Source organism: Phoenix dactylifera, chromosome 11 (assembly GCF_051530095.1).
Source record: "Phoenix dactylifera cultivar Ajwa chromosome 11, Ajwa_hap1_PhDact_Kaust_v1.1, whole genome shotgun sequence".
In the NCBI taxonomy this organism is placed as follows: domain Eukaryota; kingdom Viridiplantae; phylum Streptophyta; class Magnoliopsida; order Arecales; family Arecaceae; genus Phoenix; species Phoenix dactylifera.
The window spans coordinates 1,780,613-1,800,841 of NC_143200.1; the positions used below are offsets into that span (position 1 = coordinate 1,780,613).

Consider the following 20,229-nt stretch of genomic DNA (forward strand, 5'->3'; position numbering starts at 1 on the left):
TGAGAGCCGAACATTAAATCCCACTCTTGGCCGTCAATCCCTGCGCGCCAGCTCAGACGATCGTCGGATCTTGTACGTTTTTGTCATTTTATCCGAATTTTATTCCGAGTTTGGATTTGTGCGAGCGAAGGAGACGCGTGGCAGCGTGATTCTTCCACAACCATCCCCTATGTGCGTGCGGCTGCTATTTTTTCAGTCCTTTTTCTTTCTCATTTTTTATCTTTTTTTTTCCAAAAAAAAAAAGACTCGAAATAACTGTAACAACGGCTGTCCCTGCCACGCGGGAGAATCACGTAAGGTGGGACCCATATAGGCACAAAATGATGTGAGATGATCTGTCCCCGGAATCGGGTGCATTATTAGCTCTTTTATTGCTTGGATCCTTGCACAAACAAAAGCAGGATGGTATCTATACAGCATGGTTTTTGCTATATTTGGAATAAACCTTCAACTTCGTTTTAGGAGACTATGAGTCATAAAATTTATTTTGGAAAAAATGGAGGAAGGAGTTGCTCAAGGGGTGGACTGGCACCTTCAGAAGGTGGAGATAATGCAAATGCAAATTGAGGGTGAGAAAGGTATAATCTCAAATTTGGGTTTAGTTCATCAATGACGAGCCCGCCTAATAGATTTGGTGATGCTTGGCATCTCGAACCCTACCAAATAGCCAAATTGCATACATTTTGCATACCCAAACCTAAGAGATAATGGATTTAGGCTGGCTATCAACTCTTATCATGATCCTTAATGGAGGGTAGAGCTGCAGCTCAAGCTAGCTCGATGTAGTGTTGGAGATCCATTGCTTGTTTTACTTGTATCACGATTCTGTTTCTAGTTTATTTTTATTTTCTATTCCAATACTAGTTGGAATAGTTTGTCTTTTTATACTAGTCCATTATAGTTAGGTTGAGCCTTAGGCTAAAAATATTTGAGTTTTTTTTTTTAATTAGTGTGGGATAGTAATATTTTTGTCTTATAGTATATTTGAGTTTGTTTTTTTAATTAGTAATATTTTTGTCTTATGGTGGGATAAAAAATGTGGTTTTATAAATAGGGGGAGAAAGTTCCATCAAAAAAACTAGGATATAATTCTTTTTGTGTGCGGTGCCTTTTTAGTAAGTTGCCTTGTGAGAGAAAACCAAATTCTTTGTTTCGGCTTTTATTTTTTTTAGAGTAAATATATTTTTGTCTCCCAAATTTTTTCTTCCAGTACTTTTTTCTTATCAATTCTCTGTAAATATTCTTTTTGGCATTTGGTGTTTGCTTTGGATATTGAGTCAATGTGGTCGATCTACTCCTAATAGCATGTCTTCTGCATATAGTTGACAATTACTTGACTTGAATTGGTAAAAGGATAATCCAAAATCAAATACACAAATTTCAAAGCATGACAAAATCTGAGTTGGGTTAATTTAAGTCATTTAGTGCACCCATTTAGAATGACATAGTAAATCCCTTGAGTAAGTCATGCTACTCAAATAATTTTGCAAAGACACCGGCCAATCTCCACTCTCCAATGGAAGGACACACACCACCGAAGCAAGGGGTTTTGCAATGGAGTTAGTGATATTCCGTTCAATTGTGTCATATATGCCATGAAAAATCCATCCAACTTCAATCCACTTAGTGACAAATAGTCCTATTCAATGCAAGCAAGATGTAGATGCCATGCTTGCCCTCTAGCAAGCATCATTTTTAAAGCAATGTTCTAGCGAGCACCAAATCAGATACGTACGAGATACCATCATATCATTCATACACATGCTCAGCCCCACAAATAACATGATTGAGACAATGACAAGTTTACCTTTTTTGGATCATCCATATCTTATCCGTAATCTAGACAAAGATCATCAGGTTACAACAATCGAGGTAGGCTAACATTTCAAATTTGTGGCACATGCTATAGTTGCATAAAATTCTGGCAATTCACTTACAACTGCAGCTTTATATCGTTTAGGAAAATTTTAAATGAACTTCTTGGATGAATCTAAATAGGTGCAAAATCATTTATCTAGTAAAATCTCACCATATGTGTATATATATATAGGTCTCTCCGGATTTTTTTTTCTTCAGTACATCGGCGACTCACACACAATGGCTGTAGAAAGATCAGAACAAAGGCCTGGTCCTCCTAAATAAAGTCTTCAGAATGATGGACCGCATAGAATGCCATTCAATCCGCTGCACTGTTTGTCTTTCTGTAAACATGAGTAGTCTGATAGAAAGTATATTTATCTAATAGATGACGAATATTGTAGGACAGCTGAAGTGAAGAAGATGCCTTTATCTTCCTAAGTTTGTCTCCTATTCCTAACCTTCGTCACTGGCGAGGGGGACAGGTTTGCTTAATTGCGTTCGTTCTTCAAGGACGAGAGATCGCCAAGCGGCCGGCCCGGAAACCACAGCCACAGGAGTCTCCACCAACCCACGTGAAGCCGAGTCCTCTTCACCCGTTTCCCAGGGTGGGTGATAAGCCCGTCGCTCTCTACGATGCTTTCGCACCAACTCCATTGGAGAGGATTTTTTCTCCATCCCAACCCTCAACCTTATTAAAGCATAATCCTTTTTCCTTCCTTCCTTCTTGAAAGATAAAACTCCAATCTTGCGGACAAAGCTATCATTAATATTTTGACTTAGAGATTGTCCTTGGCCACACAAATGAGATCATGAGCACTTCGTTTGGAATGGAGATGGTTTTTTCAAGAATAAAGATAGGTTATGTTGGATTTATACCAGGTTTGATGTATAGCTCTTATTTCATGTTTTAAGTAACGTAGTCTTTGGATGTTATTAGAAATAAGCGGTGGAAAGAAAAAAAATAATAATTTTGTATTTTAATTAGGCTAGTTTGTCTTTCCAATCCCTATTACTCTATTATATAATATATAATATTATATATCTATGCTATAATATTGTATTATATAACAATATTATATATAATGTTTTATAATATTGTATTTGATATATCCTATAATATTATATCATTATAATATTCATACTATACTAATACTATAGGAGGCTAAATTGGTCATGTGTTCTTAAAGATGGAGGAGGGAATATGAATAGAATAAAGTAGGGATAAACCCCCTCTACCTAAAAGTCCAAACACAAGCTAAGTGATTAATTAACCTTGGCTAGTGCCAGAGCTTTTTCCTCTAATGTATGAAGAACATTTTGGAGCAATTATACCATGATTATAATGTTAAGTTGTCATAGTTGTAATGGCTTTGGAGGTGGTCTGTTAGGTTGTAATGTATTAATTGCAAAAATTTGATGGCTCTGACCATTATTTCGTTATATTTAGCCATTATTTAATATTTAAACTATTCATCTACATAAAATGATATTTTTATAATGATATTTTATCCAGTGAATAATTATTTTGGTGGATAACATCATTGCATTTTTAACTTATTGACTGTTATTTTATGTTATAATGACAAATAATGACCATGACAACAGTCAATGCGTTAATTTTAAATAATCCTAAATCCACGCATATTTGCATGAATAACATATGACAATTATAATGCCCAATAATGATTTCAGGCATCATCCATTATAATTGGATTCTAGTGCAGTTAATTCTGTTTGAATGGCAGTGCTCCTTACTCTGGCCTAGCTCATTTAAGAACTGTTTCTTACTTTAGATTTTTAGAACTGTCAGCAAACAGAGAGGTTAGCTCCCTTGCAAAATTTTATGCCCTTTGAGCCTTGTGTCTGGGTTTTTTTTTTTGATGAAAATTTTGGATATTGTAGACTGAAACTGATTTCTCTGCATTTCTAGCAAATATTTTCTCATGAATCCTTCAAAAAAGGTTCTATTCTGTAAAATATCTCTGGCGCGACTCCATGAGACCATGACATCACTTCCATCTCAGAACTTTTCTCCTTTTTTTAAAAAAAAGGAAGCTTAGCAATTTATTAGTGGGCTGGCCCATCTTCTAGGACTGAAGATATGAAAGAACTGGTGTTATATGCAAGATTTGTTCATACATTAAAGTTGATCGTACATATAACAAAGGTAACTAATTGTCATGTAGCACATGTTCCTTTTAAGGAAATGGAACCATAGGACTTGTACAGTGGTAAATTGGATGTATCCTCACAGGACTTGTTTGATAGTAGGTGAAACTTCCCAAGAGAGGAGCTCACAGGGTACCCCTTTTGTCCCCTTTCGCTAATTCTGTCGACCCGATAGCCCTATGTTTTATCTATCTCATGAAATGATTTCCATGGACTAATCTTCATCAATCTTAACATGGTCACACCCTTTTTTATCGGATGTTAGAGCTGGAATTATTAGTCTGGGTTGGGTCAGGTTTCCATGCAGCATGGTCCTAGCTTAGATGATTGTTTCAAATTTTGATGAATTTTTCAAGATTTGGTCCGGTTCTAGACCCGAAATCTTAAAGATTACAGCCCGAACCCAACTCAAGCCTGAAATAGAGGCCGGCCGAAATATCCAACATGCCCGATCCAAATCTAGCCCAATGCAGTGGGGACGGCACCTCCCAACTGGAGGCTCTAAGGAAGAGAAGTGAGAGGGGAGTTGGTAAGGGAATTGTGAGAGCGAGAGGAGATGAGAGGTAGAAAGGAAGAAAGGAAGGGTGAAGGTTCCTATATTCCAATTAGGTGGCAGACTGGGCTGAGCCATGTCGGGCTCCAAGTCGGGCTAGCCTCATTGTTGTTTGGACTCCACTACCGGAAACTGAGCCCAAGCCTGATGGGCCTTAGGCCTGTCCAATCCCAAATATAGCCCCAAGGAGAATCCAATAGAACCATATGCGGAGGATTTTACAAGCTATACTTGGTTCATAGCACCAGCAAATCCGTTTATCTCAACCATTTTTAGATGATTAGGATGATTTCGTGAAAGGAAACGCAGTTACTTTTAGTATTTCCAATTTGATACACTCCTTTTCGGATGCATGTTCTCCGACAATAGCCGGAAATGTTCAAAGGCCTGTTTCTCCAAAATGCAAACCTATATTATGTTCTTGGTTCGATAACCATCTAGAATTTTGCAGTATATATTCAACATTTGGGCAAGCAATATCTCGTGTAATTCCCTTTTTTATATATGATTTCTTAACACAAATTTTGTCACTAGGTTTTTACAAATTTGAACAATCCATCTTCCAAAATAATCCCAACTTAGGCAAATTTGGAGAAGAAATGGCTGCTATACAACCATTATCCGAATCTGGACCGAGGTGGGAGAGCAGCTCGAACGACTCTAAGGTAGGCTGGAAGCGGGTTGAGCAGGCTGGTTGAGGCGTCGGGTGTTGATTTCCTCCACTGAGTGGCCTGCAAGAAATCCACTTGCTGGAGAGTATCTGGGGAGGAACCCTCCAATGCACAAGGAGGCAGCAGTATGGAGGGGAGAGGGTTTTAGCAGTGGGTCACTCTGTGAGGTCCCCCAGGTTTTTCTCTTTATATAGGAAAACCAACTTTGTTGTTACCTGGGCCGATGTGGCATACAATGATGGCAGACAATAGCCGGTGGTAGGCCGCGGCGCGGGGGCCATTCCGTGTGGGAGGCGTGCAGTGCAGGTCTGGCGCAAGATGTGGTACTACCGCGACTGCGAGCTGCAAAGCTGTCGGTTGTTAGGGATATCAGCCGTTGTCGATACGTGCTAATTGTTCTCCTCGGCTGGCGGCTCCTAAGCTGGTCTACTCCTCGGCTGAGGCTGAAATCATTCGCCTCAGTTTATGTCCGAGGCCAATGAGGTTGGTTTAATCCGAAGTCGAGGTGTAATACTTTCTGCAGGAAGAATCACTAAGGATTTTAAGGCCATTATAAGATTAAGGCATTGTTGAAACCTTGGCAATAGTTGCAGGTTATAAAAACAAATAGTGATGTCTATTTTATGTTTCTTTGTAGTTGTCTTGATGCTGACCGCTAGTACTGTAGTGTCCAATGTTCATCTTGCTTACCTCGCCTTGGGCTCAGATTGTTTAATATATATTACTCTTCATGTTCTAATAAGCTTGTCTCTTAATGCACACACGGCGAAGAAGGTACTCATAAACCTATAGAAATAGAACTAAGAAGAGCCTTTAATGCAGTTTTCAGAACCTTTGGTTTTGCCATTTTTCAATCTCTTTTGTTAAAATATTTATAGAAGAAGAAGAAAAGAAAGAAAACCAAGTTTTTTTTTTTTTTGTTTCAGCACAATTGGCACATCTAAGAAGTTATATATATTTATGTACAAACTTTATATAAGAAAAATAATACTCGCTGATAAATATGTTATGTGATCTTTAAATTACATTCGGTCTCCCTCTTCTTCATTCTTTTCAACCCAAGGGTGCCTGCTGGATGTTCTCAACGCCTCCAACTCCATGGCGACTTCCTTCATCGCAGGCCTTTCTTCCCACTTCAAGCTGAGGCATCGGGTCGCAAGCTCCGCAACTGCTAGAAGCAGCTCAGGAGATCCTTCTTGGACCACACGTTGCTCCAGAATCTGGAGAAGACGGCCTTCCTTTACATGAGAATCGAACTGCAAGGCGAGATTGGTGAACTCCATAGATTTTGCTGGTACTACTGGCTTCTCGCCCGTGAGGAGCTCGACCAGAACCACCCCAAAACTGTAGACATCACTCTTGTCGGTGAACATGCCAGTGAGGAAGTACTCAGGATCCACGTATCCAAAGGTCCCTCTGATCAATGATTCAAGTCCTTTCTGATTGAAGGGAACCAGCCTCGAAGTTCCGAAATCAGATACTTTCGCCGTATAGTTCTCATCCAAGAGTATATTACTGGGCTTGACATCTCTGTGAATAATAGGCACGGAGGCTGCAGAGTGCAGGTAAGCCAGCGCTCCTGCTACTTCTGTTGCGATCCTCAGACGGCACTCCAAGGACAGCGAGGCTTTGCCACCTTCACTGTGCAAGATGTGAGCGAGGGATCCATTGGGCACGAATTCAAAAACGAGCAGTGGGACTCTGGTTTCCAGGCAGCACCCCAAGAGCTTCACCACATTTCTATGGTTGATCTGGGAAAGAACCACCACCTCATTTATGAATACCTCGATTTCGCTATCGTCAGATATTCTGGATTTCTTGATCGCCACGATTCTTTTGTCTGGAAGAATTCCTTTATAGACTGTCCCGACACCTCCCTGGCCGAGGATGCGGCTCTCCAAGTAGTTGTCGGTTGCTGCTAAAAGCTCCTCTTTGGTAAACATCCTTGTCACTGGGGCACTACCCTTTAGTGAAGAGAGTTGCTGCTGTAGCAGAATACCTCCATTTTTTTTGAAGAACTTCTCCTTGAGCTTAATGTGTCTTCTCTTCTTGGTAATCAGATAAAGCAAAGAACTGAGGACAGCCAGAACTAAGAGACCAAACCCTGAGCCTACAAGAATAAGTAGAGATAAATTGGAAGTTTATATACATGTGAAACCAGGCTCTTTCATCTGCAATGAATGTCATGCACGAAGATCTAATAACACTTGGTTAATTTGGTTTGGTTTGGTTGTGTAGAGAGCCTTACCTAGAACCCAGTGGAGGAGCTTGGATATAGATTTGCAGCCGCTTCCATTTTTCTTGCCATCCCCATACATATGCCAAGGACAATAGCAGGTATAGCTTCCTGCAGGGATATTCTCACATCTTTCTACGCAGGGTGAAGATGTACATTCATCAATATCTAGAGATCGAGTAGCCATCAAGATGTTAGTCAGAAAGAGTACTAAGATATTCCCACTCGAGCATGCAAGCAGAAATCTAAGATGACATAAGCCAGTCACCAAATCTAACAAATAAATGATTTACCACCTTGACCTCTCTCCTCCGCCGAATCTAAGATACTAAAGGTAAAGATCGGGGAGGATGCTTGGTTGCTAGAGGGAGGTCTAATTTAGAGCTAAGGACTGGACTGTTTAGGACAAGCTTCGGCCTTATTTTTGAGCCCAAAAAATCGGACGAGTCTGAAACTTAAGCCCGATTGTTAAACGAGCCGAGCGCAAGTTTACATCAACACGGCCCAAACCTGATTTTATCTAATATATATTATATATATTATAATATAATATAAATACATATTATATAATGTGATAAAATATAATATGAAATTATCTCTTCAGGCACACCTTTCTTTTTAATTTTGCATCCTCACGCATGATCTCACAAGCTCTTGCACCACTCTACCCTAATTGTCGCCAACTTGAAGGGCTCCCAAGTATCTTAATATGTACAAAAAAATTATATGATATTTATCTTTACTTGTTTTTTCATTTTGAACTGGGTATGAGCCAATCGGGCAAGCTGAGCCTAGCTCAATGGGGCTCATTTAACTTCCAAGATAAAAAGAAAAATGACTCGGCTCGGCTAGCTCAGAGGAAGCCGAGCTCAGAAAAATGAATTTCTGAGCCAAGCATGACTTGGCTTACAACCTGCACGCTTATCTGCGAACCCTTAGCCGAATCTTGGATGTAAGTTTCACAACCCAAACTCGGTTTATCAAGTGGATCTCTAGTTTGACTGTTTGAGTAAGCTTGGCCATACCTTACCAAACTCCGAGGCTTGGGGTTGGCGATGGACCAAAAAGAGATGCCTGAGCTTGGTGAAAGAGATGCCTGACCAACTCAGAGATGGACCAGTCCAACCATAACTTGGGACAGCGCACAAACATGACCTCATTGCTCCTCGTCTGTGTTTGTGCGTCTGGTTGGAGTACTGGCCCTGGTGTCCTGCTCAAGAATTCATTTAACCACACAAAGCCCAACCGTGATCTTCCTGATGCCTAGAGATTCAAACTCACGATCAAGGTTTGAATAGACATCAAAAAGTTGCAGAGTTTATAGTATTAAAATAACATGATTGTCATTTGGATGGTAAAACATCTGATTGGATTTTTTTTAATGAAATAATTATTATTGGATGTTATAATGGAACGGTAACTAGCAGTAATGGAAAACTAGATAAAGTTGCGATCGGTAGTCACTATCTTCAGTTGAAAGAGTGGGATTCTATGAGTTTTACATGGTGTGTTTCTGAAATTATTCGAGCTATACCAGGAGTGGGAAGTTTAGAGCGATCTCTCTCATAAAACAATTAATGAAAATATTCCCGTTAATTAAACACCTGGCGAGACCTCCCAACCAAGATTTGAACCTCGCATGGAAGAGCACGGTACGTATACTCAGTTTTACCAAGTCAAGACGGAATTCTGGCTACCGGGAAGAGAAACGGAATTACCTTGGCATCCGTCTTCTAGATAAGGGTTGCCTTCAAATCCTTCCGAGCAATTGCAGCGGTATCCCCCTCCGTTGGTGGAGTTCACGCAGTAGCTGTTCTCGGCCTTGCACGCAAAACTCGTCTGGTTATTGCGAGCTTCCTCGCAGCTCTTGTCCCCTACGGCCCAGTCCAGCGTCACCGGGATCTTTTCCGTGCTGGCAAGACGAGAGAAGCTGTCGACGCTAAAGTTTAGCCGTCTCTCATCAGCCAAGAAACCGTAGCTGCAAGGATTGAAATCCCAACACTTGGTGTGGTTTTGGTAGCTGTCGACGTGGACCTGGAAGGACCTGAGTTCATTTGGAATAAATGTTTCGCAGCAGCCGATGCCGTTGCAGGTCCCATTAGTGATGTAGCTGGTGCTATTGCACAGCGACAAGCACCCGGTCTCGAACTTCATCTCCATGTCCGCGAGGCGTCCGATGGTGTCGCACCCGATCGCCACGAACTTGTTGCGGGTGCTGGAGAACTTGTAGGGCTTGTAAAGCCGGATTCTCGGGGACGTGCTATTGAGGCGACTGCCATTCTTGGCGTAGCAGTCACGGGCTATATGGTTATTGACGACCACCAGACCCTGGAAAAGCAGGATCTCTTCGACATCGATGTTGCCACGGCCAAGGAAGGCCTTGGGAGGGTTGAAGGATGTGTTGCATGTGATTTCAAAGCCATGGAGGAAGCAGCCTTCGCCGATGCCGAAAGGGTAGGGGATGCTGACGTTTCCGCACTTCGCCTGGCAGCCGGACCGAGCGATATGCCGTGCTCCTGATGCTGCTGCAAGGCTCGCCAACTGAACAAGAAGCGCTGCTTGCCAAACCATTCTTAATTTCTAGCTTCTTCCTCACAAGGGGCTAACTGCTGCTCCGTTTGCGGATCTATTTTGGGCTATGGTACGTATCCTTTTAATTGACACAGCTCCGGCGTCACGGCTGCGTGCTCACTTGATTGCGAAGAATAGTCGACGGCTGCCCCACTCGGACGACCTCCATTATCATCATAGCCCGGCAAATCAATTCCCACAGTGCCAGAACGACGCTATAGCTAAAGGCGAAGTATGACAGCGATGGTGTTCTGATCAAAGTACGAGTAATTTATATTAAACAAGGTGCGACGAAGACTTCAAAGTTTGATGTTTACTTTTAGTCCACCTAGAGTATTTCTGGCCGTCAGATTCGGTGAGCTTCTATGGATGGATGTCTTGGATCCTCCGCGTGTTTTGCATGGGTTCGGGTTGGTGAACCTCCCGAGCAAAGGAAGGCAGACTGATCTTCCTCAACAATGTGCGCACGGCTCTTAAGGCACTCGAAACTTTTTTTATCGATCTATCTACACATATCTCGAAATAACTATTGTATGATCCAATGGTGGACGTATGGAAAAAAAAAAAAAAAAAAAAGCTATATATATATGGATGGTTAATACATCACCTATCTTGAAGATAATATAGATCAACTTATGGGGTTCGTCGAGCTAGCTTGTTTGGTATGCCAATTAGATCATCCATCCAAATGTGCACCATCCTTTATTCCTCTGTAATGCATTATAAAGGATCCAAACTCATGAGAATTCTCATGGAAAAAAGATTTCACGGTCGATTGGCTAGCTGCAATTACTAAATCTGATCATGCATAGCCTTATGAGCCACGCTTTAAGGTGTTCAAAGGCACTTGGGCGTTCACAAGTACTATTCCCGTCGTATGAACAAAGCTTAGGGATTCGGAGAAGAGTATATATAGAGGATAAACAGCATGCTACGGGGTAAATATCTGGAATTGGAGGAATAAGTAGAGCATCAAATGGAGTACTTCCGGAATATCTGGAGGACCACCCCCGGCCCACTGAGGAGATCAGTTACTTTGAAGATGGATAAAATATGGATGTGGATAAAAAGGATACCATCTTCTAGAAGCTTTCGTTATTTTTATGCCAATAATTGAGGCACAAAGCCCCAATCGGCTTAAATCAAGTGATGGTCGACCAAAGTCCCGCGAGGCTAAAGTCTTCCATTGGGGTCCATCAAAGAATAGAAACCTGAAGATAATTTCAAACTAAGGAATATTCACGGTGATGCAATACGTAAGTTGAGCGGGACAGCAGAGGAGAAGATAAAACATGAGTTCTTGGGTAGACGTTCACCGATGAATAAAGAACCAATGAAAAAGGGAGTGAATTGAGACTCGCTCTATCCTGTCTACTATTACTAGTTAGGTGGCCATCAGAGGTCAACAATAAGAGAGGTCAACAAAAAGAGAGGTCAACAAATTAAAGAGAGGTCACAAAAATTCATCAAAAAAAGAGAGACGTCAACAAAAACTGCCAGAAATGGCATCTTTTGCTCAACAAAGATGACCTATGTATAACCCTCCTTTTTGAAAAAGAAAAATGGGGGGTTAAGAAAGGCCTTTCAGGTGGATCTTAAGGTATTGAATGGCTTCTGAACTGGCCTGTATATTTTAGATTTGCTATTGGTTAGGATTTTGTGTTAGTCCTTGTTATATATAGTTAAATATTGGTCCACATCATTAAATCTATTTCTCTACACACTTATATATGTTTTGCATGCAATTGTATATAAATACGTAAACAGCTAGAGATTAAGATGTAAAATGATCATCAAAATCAAGAGATGAGATACAACATTTTTAGACAACGAAATATTGGTCAGTGTGAGGCAGAAACTATTCTACAACATCTAGATTCAAATCTTACATAATATTGCATCAAAAAAGATGCAGATTCAAATCTCAGTTGATGAAGTTCTTGGATGTTAATATTAGTGACCTGAGTTTGAATCTACCGGACTTCTAGTTGTTCTAGTTCTAAAAAGTTAAAATTAAAAACAAATGTTATGCAACCTCCTGCGAGGACTTCTATACCCGAGATATTTATTCATTCTGGTTTAGTATCTTACTAAAGTGGCTTTTCGTTGAAGCCACCGGGGCATGTACTGGAGACAACGTCCAACGGTTTATGTTTTACTGCATGACTTATTTCACTAAAAGGACTCGGACTTTTAGCAACAAAAAATTCGGCCATAAAATTGTTTACCTTCATCATTAACAAATTTTAGTAACCAAAAATATTTTGTCCCCAGGGGGTCTTGTTTCTATAGGATGTGTTGCCCTTACAGTTTTGCCCTTCAAAAGGCACCTCGAGAGGAAAAGATTTCCACCCCTCATTTAAGGCACAGAACATTTCCGCTACTAACCGATGTGGGACTAAATTCAAGGCCCCTCCCCCCGGCAACAGGATCCATTCGTCATACTCTCGTGTCTTGGCCCACAAGAACGAGACACGATAATTGGCATGGTGCACAGCCATACTGGTACATGTGGTGTACGACATAATTTTTCATCTCCGAAATGAATGATGTGGTGGCTATCCAACTTTATGTAGCTCTCTACAATGCAAAACATAGGAACGAGGGAGGTTAGCTCCCTTGCAAAATTTTATGCTCTTTGACCCTTGTGTCTAGTTTTTTTTTTTTCTTTTGATTAAAATTTTGGATTTTTGTAGCCTGAAACTGATTGCTCTGCATTTCTAGCAAATATTTTCTCATTAATCCTTCAAAAAAAGTTCTATTCTGTACAATATCTCTGCCGCGACTCCATGAGACCATGACATCACTTCCATCTCAGAACTTTTCTCTTTTTATAAAAAAAGAAAGCCTAGCAATTTATTCCAACAATATAAAACTCAGTCTGTGGGCTGGCCCAACTTCTAGGACTGAAGATATGAAAGGTCTAATGTTACATGCAAGATTTGTTCACACATTAAAGTTGATCGCACATATAACAAAGGTAACTAATTGTCATGCAGCACATGTTCCTTTTAAGGAAATGGAACCACAGGATCTGTACAATGGTAAATTGGATGTATCATCACAAGACTTGTTTGATAGTAGGTGAAACTTCCCAAGAGAGGAACTCACAGGGAACCCTTTTCGTCCCATTAATTTCACTAATTCTGTTGACCAGATAGCCCCATGTTTTATCTATCCCATGAAATGTTTTCCATGGACTAACCTTCATCAATCTTAACATGGTCGCACCCTTTTTTATCGGATGTTAGAGATGAAATTATTAGTCTGGGTTGGGTCAGGTTTCCATGCAGCATGGTCCTAGCTCAGATGATTTTTTTTCAAGTTTTGATGAATTTTTCAAGATTTGGTCTGGGCCTAGACCCGAAATATTAAAGATTAAAGCTCGAACCCAACTCAAGCCCGAAGTCAAGGCCGGCCGAAATATCCAACATGCCCTATCCAAATCTAGCCCGATGCAGTGGGGACGGCACCACCCAACCGGAGGCTCTCAGGAAGAGAAATGATAAGGGAGTTGGGAAGGGAATTGTGAGAGAGAGAGAGAGGAGATGAGAGGTGGAAAGGAAGGGTGAAGGGTTCCTATATTCCAATTAGGTGGCAGACTGGGCTGAGCCATGTTGGGCTCCGAGTCGGGCTAGCCTCATTGTTGTTTGGACTCCACTACCTGACACTGAGGCCAAGCCTGACGGGCCTCAGGCCCGTCCAAGCCCAAATATAGCCCAAAGGAGAATAGAACCATATACCGAGGATACTACAAGCTATACTTCGTTCATAGCACCAGCAAATCCATTTATCTCAACCAATTTTAGATGATTAGGATTATTTCGTGAAAGGAAACTCAATTACTTTTAGTATTTCCAATTTTGATACACTCCTTTTCGGTTGCATTTTCTCGGACGATAGCCGGAAATGTTCAAAGCCCTGTCACGCCAAAATGCCCACCTATATTGTACTCTTGGTTCGATAACCAGCTAGAATTTTGCAGTACATATTCAAAATTTGGGCAAGCAATATCCCATGTAATTCCTCTTTTTTATATGATTTCTTAACACAAATTGTCACTATGCTTTTACAAATTTAAACAATCTATCTTCCAAAATAATCCCAATTTCAGAAAATTTGGAGAACAAATGGCTACTATATAACCATTATTCGAATTCAGACCGAGGTGGGAGAGCAGCTTGGACGACCCTGAGGTCTGCTAGAAGCGGACTGAGTAGGCTAGTTGAGGCGTCGGGCGTTGGTCTCCTCCACTGGATGGCCTTCAAGAAGTCCACTTTTGGAGAGTTTCTGGAGAGGAACCTTCCAATGCATATCAAGACAACAGTATGGAAGGAAGAGGATTTTAGTAGAGGGTCGCTCTGTAAGGTCCCCCAAGTTTCCCCCTTTATATAGAAAAATCAACTTTGTTGTTATCTAGGCCAGCGTGGCATAAAATGATAGATAGGCAATAACCAGTGATAGGATGCAGTGCAAAGGTCAGTCCACGTGGGAGGCATGCCGCATAGGCCTAGCGCAGAGTGTGGTGCTGCCGCAACTACGGCCTGCAAGGTTGTCGGTTGTTAGGACTGTCAGCCTTTGTCGATGCTCGCTGATTGTTCTCTTCGGCTGGCGGTTCCTAAGCTGGTATGCTCCTCAGTTGAGGCCGAAATCATTCATCTCGGTTTACATCTGAGGTCAATGAGATTGGTCTAGTTCGAGGTCGAAGTGCAATATTTTCTCTAGCAAGAATCAATAAGGATTTTAAGTTCATTATAAGATTACGACATTGTTGAGACCTCGACAATTGATGCAGCTTATAAAAACAAATAGTAATGTCTCTTTTATGTTTTTTTTAGTTTTTTTATGCCGACTGCTAGTACTGTAGTGTCCAATGTTTATCTTGTTTACCTCGCCTTGGGCTCAGATTGTCTAATATATACTACTCTTCATATTCTAATAAGCTTGTCTTAAAGTACACAGGGTCAAGAAGTTACTCATAAACCTAAAGAAACAAAGCTAAAAAGAGACTTTAATGTAGTTTTTAGAACCTTGGGATCTGCCATGTTGCAGTCTCCCTTATTAAAATATTTGTAGAAGAAAAGAAGAAAAAAAAAAGAGGGAAAGAGGAAAAAAAGTAATTTTATTTTTTTATTTCGGCACATCTCCGGAGTTATATATACTCGGACATTAAATAAAAAAATAATACTTACTGATAAAATTATTGTGTGTTTCTTAAAATCATTTTGATAAGATCATACTAATAAAAAAATATTATAGGCTGATACATATTGTTACGTGACCTCTAAAATTATGCTATATCGGAGGTACTATGTTAAAATATTTGTAGAAGAGGAAAAAAATAAGAGAGAAAAAAATGATTTTATTTTTCTATTCCAACACATTTGGTATATCTTAGAAATAATATATACTCATGTCCAAACTCCATTAAAAAAAAAAAAAAAAACTCCATACAAGTTGTTATGTGATCTTCAAAATTAGACAAACATCCTTATCTTGAAAATAAAGATATAGGACATGCAGCATATTAAATCCTAGAGCAGTTTGATCCAATCCAATTACCGCGAGATGTCGAAGGACAGCATGATGTGCGAGGAAGAATCACCCTCACCAAAGGTACTTGTGGAGCATTCAACTGCCGTCAAACGGTCTCCCTCTTCTTCGTTCTTTTCAACCCAAGGATGCCTGCTGGATGTTCTCAACCCCTCCAGCTCCATGGCGACTTCCTTCATCGCAGGCCTTTCTTCCCACTTCAAGCTGAGGCATCGGGTCGCAAGCTCTGCAACTGCTAGAAGCAACTTAGGAGATCCTTCTTGGACCAGACGTTGCTCCAGAATCTCGAGAAGACGGCCTTCCTTCACATGAGAACCGAACTGCATGGCGAGATTGGTGAACTCCATAGATTTTGCCGGTACTACTGGCTTCTCGCCTGTGAGGAGCTCGACTAGAACCACCCCAAAACTGTAGACATCGCTCTTGTCGGTGAACATGCCGGTGAGGAAATACTCAGGATCCACGTATCCAAAGGTCCCTCGGATCAATGATTCAAATGCTTTCTGATTGAAGGGAACCAGCCTCGAAGTTCCGAAATCAGATACTTTCGCCGTGTAGTTCTCATCCAAGAGTATATTGCTGGGCTTGACATCTCTGTGAATAATAGGCACGGAGGCTGCGGAGTGCAGGTAAGCCAGCGCTCCTGCTACTTCTGCTGCGATCCTCAGACGGCACTCCAAGGACAGCGAGGCTTTGCCGCCTTCACTGTGTAACATGTGAGCGAGGGATCCGTGGGGCACGAATTCAAAAACGAGCAGTGGGACTCTGGTTTCCAAGCAGCACCCCAAGAGCTTCACTACGTTTCTATGGTTGATCTGGGAAAGAACCACCACCTCATTTATGAACAGCTCGATTTCGCTATCGTCGGATATTCTAGATTTCTTGATCGCCACGATTGTTTTGTCCGGAAGAATTCCTTTATATACTGTCCCGGCACCTCCCTGGCCAAGGATGCGGCTCTCCAAGTAGTTGTCAGTGGCTGCTAAGAGCTCCTCTTTGGTAAACAACTTTGTCACTGGGGCACTACCCTCTAGCGAATAGAGTTGCTGCTGTAGCAGAATACCTCCATTTTTTTTGAAGAACTTCTCCTTGAGCTTAATATGTCTTCGTTTCTTGATCATCAGATAAAGCAAAGAACTGAGGACAGCCAGAACTAAGAGACCAAACCCTGAGCCTACAAGAATTAAGTACGTAGAGGTAAATTGGAAGTTTATATACATGTGAAACCAGGCTCTTTCATCTGCAATGTATACCATGCATGAAGATCTAATAACACTTGGCTAATTTGGTTTGGTTTGGCTGTGTAGAGAGCCTTACCTAGAACCCAGTGGAGGAGCTTGGATATAGATTTGCAGCCGCTTCCATTTTTCTTGCCATCCCCATACATGTGCCAAGGACAATAGCAGGTATAGCTTCCTGCAGGTACATTCTCACATCTTTCTACGCAGGGTGAAGATGTACATTCATCAATATCTAGAGAGTAGCCATCAAGATGTTAGTCAGAAAGAGTACTAAGATATTCCCACTTGAGCATGCAGGCAGAAATCTAAGATGACATAAGCCAGTCACCAAATCTAACAAATAAATGATTTACCACCTTTACCCCTCTCCTCCACCGAATCTAAGATAATAAGGGTGAAGATCCGGGAGGATGCTAGATTGCTAGAGAGAGGTCTAATTTAGAGCTACTCTGATTCTGAGGACTGGACTGTTTAGGACGAGCTTCGGCCTGATTTTTGAGCCCAAAAAATCGGCTGGGTCTGAAATTTAAGCCCGCCCATTAAACAAGCCGGGCATGACTTAACACCAATGCAACCCAAGCCTGATTGGAGTTGGCGATGGACCAAAAAGAGATGCCTGAGCTTGGTGAAAGAGATGCCTGACCAACTCAGAGATAGACCAGTCCAACCATAACTTGCATTGGGACAGCGCACAAACATGCCCTTATTAGTTATTGCTCCTCGTCCGTGTTTGTGCGCGCCTCTTTATGGTTGGACCGGTCCTGGTGACCTGATCCAACTAATAAGAACTTCTGAACTTTTCCAGAAAGTGGGATAGGAATTAGGCAAACCATTCCCAAGTCTTAAAAGGGTGTCATCAGTCGAGTAATCAACACTCAAAATCAAATGAACGTGTTGTTGTTCTGCCGAGAAGGGAGTAGGCAAAGTAGTATTAGGCTATATAAGCTCAAGAATTCATTTAACCACGCAAAGCCCAACATTCTTTTTTGATGTAAAGGGGAGGCAATGATGTAAAGGGGGGCTAATATCCCCCAACAACGAGACATCAAAAAGTTGCAAAATTTATTGCATTAAAAAAACATGATTGTCATTTGCATAGTAAAACATCTGATTGGATTTCTTTTTTAATGAAATAACTATTATTAGATGTTATAATGGAACGATAACTAGCAGTAATGGAAAACTAGATTAAGTTGTTCGGTAGCCACTATATATCTTCAGTTGAAAGAGTGGGATTCTATGAGTTGTACATGGTGCGTTTCTAAGAGATACGGAATTACTTTTTTTTTTATAGGAGACATTCCCTCTTCTCTGTATTCTTTACTTTTTCGTGACTTGGGAGGATGTACTCAGGTTAGAGCTATATAAATTGCCGCTTTTACCCAAAAAAAAAAAAAAAAAAAAGAGAAACGGAATTACCTTGGCATCCGTCTTCTAGATAAGGATTGCCTTCAAATCCTTCCGAGCAATTGCAGCGGTATCCCCCTCCGTTGGTGGAGTTCACGCAGTAGCTGTGCTCGGCCTTGCACGCAAAACTCGTCCGGTTATTGCGAGCTTCCTCGCAGCTCTTGTTCCCTACGGCCCAGTCCAGCGTCACCAGGATCTTTTTCTTCCTGGCAAGACGAGAGAAGCTGTCGACGCTAAAGTTTAGCCGCGCCTCATCAGCCAAGAAACCGTAGCTGCAAGGATTGAAATCCCAACACTTGGTGTGGTTTTGATAGCTGTTGATGTAGACCCCGAACGACCTGAGTTTCTTTGGAATAACTGCTTCGCAGCAGCCGATGCCGCTGCAGGTCCCATTAGTGATGTAGCTGGTGCTATTGCACAGCGAGAAGCACCCGGTCTCGAACTTCATCTCCATGTCCGCGAGGCGTCCGATGGTGTCGCACCCGATCGCCACGAACTTGTTGCGGGTGCTGGAAAACTTGTAGGGCTTGGAAAGCCTGATGCTTGTCCACGTGCGGTTGAGGCGGCTGCCATTCTTGGCGTAGCAGTCACGGGCTATAAGGTTATTGACGACCACCAGACCCTGGAGAAGCTGGATCTCTTCGACATCGATGTTGCCACGGCCAAGGAAGGCCTTGGGAGGGTTGAAGGATGTGTTGCATGTGATTTCAAAGCCTTGGAGGAAGCAGCCTTTGCCGATGCCGAAAGGGTAGGGGATGCTGACGTTTCCGCAATTCGCTTGGCAGCCGGACCGAGCGATATGCCGTGCTCCTGATGCTGCTGCAAGGCTCGCCAACTGAACAAGAAGAGCTGCTTGCCAAACCATTCTTTCTAGCTTCTTCCTCACAAGGGGGGCTGAGTAGTGCTGCTCCATTTGCAGATCTATTTTGGGCTATGGTATCCTTTAAATTGACAGAGCTCCGGCGTCACGGCTGCGTGCTCACCTGATTGCGAAGAATAGTCGACGGCTGCCCCACTTGGACGAGCTCCATTATCATCATAGCCCGTCTAATCAATTCCCACAGTGCCAGAACGACGCAAAAGCTAAAGGCGAAGTATGACAGCAATGGCGTTCTTGTCGGAGTACTAGTACTTTATATTAAACAAGGTGCGACAAAGACTTCAAAGTTTGATGTTTACTTTTAGTCAACCTAGAGTATTTCTGGCCGTCAGATTCAGCGAGCTTATATGGATGGATGTCTTGGATCCTCCGCGTGTTTTGCATGGGTTCGGGTTGCTGAACCTTTCATGCGAAAGATAAGAGCAATGTCCATTTTGCACCATATATATATATATAGATGAGCAGCGGACGCACCATATATATATATATATATATATATAGACAGGCAACACATCACCTATCTTGGAGATAATATTGGTGGCTGGGGCCCAGCCCTCAACCTATGGTGTTCATCGAGCTAGCGTGTTTGGTATGCCAATAAGATCATCCATCCAAATATATACCCATCATCCTCTGTAGTGCATTATAGAGGATCCAAACTCATTCTCATGGAAAAAAGATTTCACGATCGATTGACTGCAATTACTAAATCTGATCTACATAGCCTTATGAGCCTCAGTTTAAGGTGTTCAAAAGCACTTGTGCGTTCACAAGTACTTTTCCCGTCGTATAAACAAAGTTTAGGGATTCGGAGAAGAGTATATACAGAGGATAAACAACATGCTATGGTAAATATCTGGATTTGGCGGACTAAGTAGATCAAATAGATGACTTCTGGAATATCTGGAGGACAACCCCCGGCCCAGTGAGGAGATCAGTTACTCTGAAGATGGATAAAATATGGATGTGAATAAAAAGGATATCATCTTCTTGAAGCTTTCGTTATCTTTATGCCAATAATTGAGGCACAAAGCCCCAGTCGGCTTGACTAAAATGAGGGACCAAAGCCCCGTTAGAGGCTAAAGTCT

At 41.7% G+C, this 20,229-nt stretch overlaps 2 protein-coding genes across 3 annotated transcripts; both read right to left on the reverse strand.

The window, feature by feature from the left end:
• Positions 1-6,144: 6,144 nt before the first annotated feature.
• LOC103713485 (putative wall-associated receptor kinase-like 16) lies at positions 6,145-10,261 on the reverse strand. The gene is made up of 3 exons (XM_026806673.3): positions 9,208-10,261; positions 7,502-7,657; positions 6,145-7,363 (listed from the first exon to the last, which is right to left on the reverse strand). The coding sequence occupies exons 1-3, from the start codon at positions 10,058-10,060 to the stop codon at positions 6,276-6,278; spliced, it is 2,097 nt and encodes a 698-aa protein (XP_026662474.1). The 5' UTR covers positions 10,061-10,261; the 3' UTR covers positions 6,145-6,275.
• A 3,812-nt stretch (positions 10,262-14,073) lies between these two features.
• On the reverse strand, positions 14,074-19,368 carry LOC113463060 (wall-associated receptor kinase 2-like). 2 transcript variants are annotated; one of them, XM_039116015.2, is made up of 4 exons: positions 18,274-19,368; positions 16,931-17,086; positions 15,623-16,787; positions 14,074-14,731 (listed from the first exon to the last, which is right to left on the reverse strand). In XM_039116015.2, the coding sequence occupies exons 1-4, from the start codon at positions 19,172-19,174 to the stop codon at positions 14,716-14,718; spliced, it is 2,238 nt and encodes a 745-aa protein (XP_038971943.2). In that variant the 5' UTR covers positions 19,175-19,368; the 3' UTR covers positions 14,074-14,715. The 2 variants fall into 2 exon arrangements, with proteins under 2 accessions (XP_038971943.2, XP_026662477.3); XM_026806676.3 differs by having other exon boundaries at positions 14,074-14,781.
• Positions 19,369-20,229: the final 861 nt, after the last annotated feature.